This window comes from Monoraphidium neglectum, assembly GCF_000611645.1.
Source record: "Monoraphidium neglectum strain SAG 48.87 unplaced genomic scaffold scaffold00319, whole genome shotgun sequence".
Lineage (NCBI taxonomy): Eukaryota > Viridiplantae > Chlorophyta > Chlorophyceae > Sphaeropleales > Selenastraceae > Monoraphidium > Monoraphidium neglectum.
In genome coordinates, this window is record NW_014013309.1 from 22,809 (window position 1) to 28,808 (window position 6,000).

Here is a 6,000-nt window from a genome sequence, read left to right on the forward strand (position 1 = left end):
CCTGGCTTCTTCTATACATCAAACGGGGCGTGCCAGCATGCGGCTGCCGCGTAATCCTGCGCGCCTGCTGGGCTGCAGTGAAACTGGAAACTGCTCCGCCATGTGGCGCGCACCGCGAGCGGTGACTGAGCATCCGACGTTGCACTAGGCCCCGTGCCATGCCCTCCTTTGCCCATAAACTTGACTTCTGACTTTTCAGCAGTTGAGATGTTGCTACGACCAGCCTGATAAGTTATGCATTTGCCCGCTGTGAGCGGGCGCGTGCTGCGGCAGCGGGCCTGGACGGCGCGATCGCCGTGCAGCCACACGGGCCGCTCGTTCCCGTCGCTGGCGCGGTCTGTAAGCCGATGCTTCGATGGGCAGGGCGAGCCTTCTTCGTGGCTGCTGCCACGGCCAAGCAGAGGGCGCGCACGGAGAAGGGCAGTGTCCAGCAAGCACGAGTGGCAAGAGCTTGCCTCTGTAGCTAGGACGGACGTGGAAGAGGAGTCTGACCTGCACAGGTGCACCTGCGATGGCGGGCTTCAGACGTCATGCTGCATGCCCGCGCAGCCCGTGCCTCACCCTGTCGGGTATCTGCACTGAGCCAGGCGGTGCACTTGCAGTTGTATGGCACGCCAGGGCCACGCGGCGACGCTGCTGGCCCAAAGCATGGTGCAGCGGATCACGCAGTGAGCGCGCGCCCGGGCGGCTGCGCGTCGTCCGCCAGGCGACCTCCCTCCCCTTACCCCTTGCTGCCACGCGCCTCCTCAAATCTGCATCACCAGGCTCTTGCGCGAGTCGCGGCAGCGGTTGACAATCCCGGAGGCGGACGAGGAGCGGTGGCCGGGCGCGTACGCCACTGCAGAGACGGTGCACGAGGCGCCCAGCACGAGCGGGCGCGACCTGGGTTGCCCTGTCTTTGTGATGCTGCCGCTAGACACTGTCTGGGTGGTGGAGCGCGACGGCAAGCGGGTGAGCGCTCCAGGCACAAGATCTTGGCCCAACACCCGAGGCTCCTGCGTGTCCTCTTGACCGGGCGTGGTGGCACAGCTGCGGGGTGGCGCCGCGCGGGCGCTGAAGCAGCGGGCTGGCCGCCTGGTTCCGTGCGCAGCCGCCGCGCTCTCGCATGGCGTTTATGGCCTACCGCATGTGCAAGGGAAGGGCGGTGGGGCTTGTGGCCGTCATTCACCCGTCCATGCGCTCTTCAGCTCGCTGCATGTGCCTGCTCGTGAGGCCCGAGGCACGATTCGATGCCGCTGGCACACTTTGGAGCCACAGACCCTGCCCGCCCCCGCATGCTTTATGCCCGATTCATGACTTTAGTGCTTTTGCGTTGCCCGCAGGTGGCAATTCTGAAGCGCGAGAAGGCTCTGGAGATTGCGCTGCACACGCTGCGCAGCGCCGGGGTGGAGGGCGTGATGGTGGACGTGTGGTGGGGCATCTGCGAGCGCGGAGGCCCACGGGTGTACGACTTCAGCGCCTACAAGCGGCTCTTCCACAAGTGCGCAGCGGCGGGGCTACGTGTGCAGGTGAGGCGGCGGTGCCGGAGGGGTGCCGGAGGGGTGCCGGAGGGTTTTAACAGGGCCGGGCAGGGATGTTGGTGGTTGTGGGGGTTGGGATTTGCCTTGAGCCCAACGCGTAATCGGAGTTGAGAGGGAAGTACGGACGTGATGGGATGTGTTTGTAGCGAACTTGCCGCACTACTCCCTATGGTCCTGCAGGAGCGAGTCTGGCTGCGTCCAGCTGCTGTGTGCCGTGTGCGAAGCGTGCGCGCCGTGCTGTGCCCACCCACCCGCTCCCCCTTTGCGCTGTTGACAGGCGGTGATGTCGTTCCACGCGGCGGGCGGCAATGTGGGTGACACCTGCAAGATCCCCCTGCCCAAGTGGGTGGTGGACATAGGGGAGCGCAACCCCGACATATTCTACACAGACAAGCAGATGCACAGGTTGGCTGGGGGGTCAGGGATCCCGGCAGTTCGGGGAGGCAAGGGCGCATGCAGCATCCGGCACGTTGCTGCCACCCCGGCGGGCGGCTGGTCACCCTGCTGCCACGCAGGTGTATCCGTGCCCGGCCAAGCCTCGTTTGAAGCCCGGCGGTAGCGTAACCACACTCACCTGACCCCAACTGTGCAGGAACAAGGAGTGCCTGTCCCTAGGGTGTGACGAGGTTCCGCTGTTCTGGGGCCGCACCCCGGTGGACATGTACCGCGACTTTGTGGACGCCTTTGCTGACACCTTTGACTACCTGTTCGGTGCGCCGGCTTTGGGGTGACAGGGAGGGCGGCGGACACCACGCACTGTTCAGGGTTGGTGACCAGGTGCAGGGGCGCCGTCAGCTGTTGCTGTGGAGTCGGTGAGGCCTGCCCCGCTTGTTTGTGAGGCATCAGACTTGACTTGCCCCCTTGCAACACCCACCCTCATGCACATCCCAACACACCCCCTCCCCCCAGGCACTGTTATCACGGAGGTCACCGTGGGCATGGGCCCCGCGGGGGAGCTGCGCTACCCGTCCTACCCCGAGGGTGACGGGCGGTGGCGCTTCCCCGGGGTGGGGGAGTACCAGTGCTACGACAAGTACATGCTGGTGGGTGTTTGTTTTTTGGGGGGGGGGGGGCTGGTTGCGTGTGGGTGTGGGTGTGCGTGCGTGTGCATGGCGTGGCATGGAAGGGCGCGCAGGAGTTTGACTGCTCCGTGCACCTCATGCGCAGGATGCCTGGACCGGTTTTGGGGCCCGCCCGTGGGCTCGTGGCCCGATGCCTGAGCTCAGGTGCACACCTTTGTCACCCACAAATTCTGTCTCTCACCCGTTGTACCTCGGGCGTACTCCTCTGTATCCTGACCAAAACGCCACCAGGGTGACCTGCGGCGGGCAGCACACATTGCGGGGCGGCCAGAGTGGGGCCATGGCGGCCCCCATGACGCTGGCCACTACAACAGCAAGAGCTGGGAGACGGGATTCTTCGTCAGCCAGGTGCGCACTGCGGGCGGTCTGGGAGGCTGGTGGCCATATCTTGGCCCTGCTTTCAGGCAGCATCCTGCACAGCAGCTGAATTGCCCCTGGATGCGGTGGCCCCACAAACCGCACACCAACGCACCCCCCAGGGCGGCAACTGGCAGACCGAGTATGGCCATTTCTATCTGTCGTGGTACAGCGGCCACCTGGTGGCGCACGCGGACAGGATACTGGGGGCGGCGGCGGCAGCGCTCTCAAAGCCGGGGCGGCCGCGCCTTCTGCGGAGCGCGATTGAGGTGAGGGGTGGAGGGGGAGTGTGCAGAACCTGAGCAGGGATGACGGCTGGGGGAGGTGTTTGAGTGCATGGCAGCCTGCTGGCGCATAGTCAGGTGAAGTCATGCCGTTCAACGCAACCAGTCCCATAACTTGGACCGTTGGCAGTTTCGATGTGTCACGTCCCGCCTTCGCCTTCCCATTCCTCCACCAGCCTCACTGCCTCCTGGACCCCACATCCCTGCCCCCCCCTCCCCGCGTCCCCCCCCCCAGCTTGATGACGGCCACGTGGTGTACGAGTTTGAGCCGGCTGTGAAGCTGGGGGCCAAGCTGGCCGGGGTGCACTGGTGGTTCAAGAGCCGCGCCCACGCGGCGGAGCTCACGGCCGGCTACTACAACACGCGCGACCGCGACGGGTAGGTTGGGTCAGGCCAAGGGGTCCCTGGTTGGCACATGCTTTTGTCGACGATGTCTAGGGACGCGGTGTGCCCACATGGCTACCTTGATCGCACCAGACAGAAAGCCACATGCATCTCTTTCATCAGGCTGCATTGGCTTTTTATACTTTCAACTTTGCAAGCATTGGCTTTTTATACTTTCAACTTTGCAAGCTTCAGTCGTCTTCAGACGGACTTGTATGTTGAAAGCATTAGGTCCAGCCCCTGCTTGTGTGGTAACTCGCCTTGATGAGTTTCGCTCCTCCGAAAGTCACTCTCCAACCTGTCCCCTCTACACCCTCCTCCACCCCCCCAGCTACGCGCCCATCATGCGCACGCTGTCCAAGTACAACGCGCGGCTGTCGTTCACCTGCGTGGAGATGCGCGACTGCGAGCACCCGCCAGAGGGGCGCTGCAGCCCGCAGGGGCTGCTGCAGCAGGTGCAGCCGGGGGCGCGGGCTATGGACTGGGGCTGGTTGGTGGGCATTCTTCATACGCGTGCGCAAAGACCGCTGTGCGCCATGAGTCAGTCGTTGCTGTTGGCTGCTCTGCTGCTCTGCTGCAAGCAGTGGAGACAGCCTGCCTGCTTGTACGCCCGCCTTGGTTGAAGCCTGGGACCCCTGCAGGTGGCTGCCGCAGCCTGGCAGGGGTGCAACCCCGCCTGAGCCCGCTTTCACTACCCAACTTACACCTCCCTTGCATGGCACGTCCAACACACTTGACTGCCCCCCCCCCCAAACAGGTCCTGGAGTGTGCGGAGGCTCACGGCGTCCCCCTGGCGGGGGAGAACGCGCTGCAGCGCTACGATGAGCACGCCTTTGACCGCATCGCGGAGTCGGCCTTTGGCAAGACGGCGCGCAGCGGGCGGCTGGAGCAGCTGACGTTCCTGCGGATGGGGGACCTCATGTTTGACAACTGGGAGGCCTTCTGCGCCTTCCTGCGGCGCATGAGGGGGCAGCAGGGGTGAGGGGTGCCCGCGCGCACCGCGCCAAGACCGCGGCGATGGCGCCTGCCCTGGCCAGTTTTCCAATTGACACACCTTCGGTCTTGAGGGCACGCAAGGGCGCGGGCACGTGAGCGTGGGGACGCATATGCAGCGCTCAAGGGATGTGCGCCACACAGGGCCCCCCCTTGAGCTGCTGCCCAATCCCTGGCACGGCACGCCCTCCACGTGTTGCCTCGCCCCGCCGCCGCCGCGCCGCGGCCCGCGCCCAGCTTTGCCGCTCACAGGCCAGGGCGAGCGCCTGCGTTCGCGCCTGCTTCACCAGCCCAGGCTCTGCCTCCACCCCCGCCCTTACAGCAGCTGCGCCGCAGCCATACCCCACCTGGTGCCTCCAAGCTGCGGCCCTTGCGCGCTGCTTTGCTCCCACGCGGCCGCCAAACGCCGATTTTCGCGTGGAGCCCGGGGCGCGCGCCGCAGTGGCCCCGCCCCGGCCGTCCAACCGCCAGTTTTGAGAGGGGGTTGTGTGGTTGTTTGCGCGTCGCCCGCCCGCATTTGGCGGGAGAGGGCCGTGGTACAAATCTTCGTTTTTCCCTGGTTACGTTTTGTGCTGCGGCAGGGCGCGGTGGCGCAGCGCCCGCGGCCGCAACCAACGCATGCGTGATTGTTCAGGTGGGCCTTTGCGCGAACAGCCAGCGCGACCGCGCCGCCCGCGGGATCGGCTGACGCGCACGGCAGTGGTGCCACGCACCGCTCATTGCCATCAAATTTTGCGAGGAGGGTCTCTGGCCACTCTGGGGGAGGGTCGTCACATGGGCAGGGGCAGGCGATATCTCGCGCGAGCCGGCCGCAGGGCCAAGCCATCCCGCCCGCTCCTAGCAGCCTGGCCGGCGCCCGTCGCGCATGGTTTTGAGCTTAATTGAAGCGAGTCGAGCACGCGGCGTGACGCGGCCAACCTCACTTGCGAGCGTCCAGCTCAGCAAGTGCACCCCCGCACTGCCATGCTCCTCAAGAGCCGTCTGCCAGCTGCCTGGGCATGCCCCCCCCCCCTAAAACCCCGCATAACGTCCCACCCCTTCCTCCTTGTCGCTGGCCCTCTGAGGAACCCGCTGTATCACCACCACACAGCTGATCGCTTGGGGCCGCTGCCTTGGCAGCGCCCGCAGCTGATCTGTGTTTGACGTCCATGGCGCGTCGCGTTTGGCCGCACTCTGGGTGCGCCCTCAACACTGTCACTGTCACTGGCTACCCAATCCCCACGCGCGCGCGCGTGCGTGCGCAGCGACACTGCTTGGCCGTGTGCAACGGCGCAGGTGACACGCAGCCTTCAGCACATGCTTGCGCTGGGCGCGGCCGCCTCCAACTTGGTAATCCTCAAGCTCAGGTGTTGTGCCTGCTGGGCGCCTTGATTACGGAGG

The 6,000-nt window shown here is 65.5% G+C and overlaps 1 protein-coding gene across 1 annotated transcript; it reads left to right on the forward strand.

The window, feature by feature from the left end:
• Positions 1-648: 648 nt before the first annotated feature.
• On the forward strand, positions 649-4,609 carry MNEG_2733 (hypothetical protein; the record flags this gene model as incomplete). Its single annotated transcript, XM_014048796.1, has 11 exons — positions 649-668; positions 765-951; positions 1,323-1,508; positions 1,798-1,925; positions 2,113-2,231; positions 2,430-2,563; positions 2,834-2,950; positions 3,082-3,228; positions 3,479-3,621; positions 3,959-4,082; positions 4,385-4,609. 11 exons carry the CDS (start codon positions 649-651, stop codon positions 4,607-4,609), a joined length of 1,530 nt encoding a protein of 509 aa, XP_013904250.1.
• Between the last annotated feature and the right edge of the window lie 1,391 nt (positions 4,610-6,000).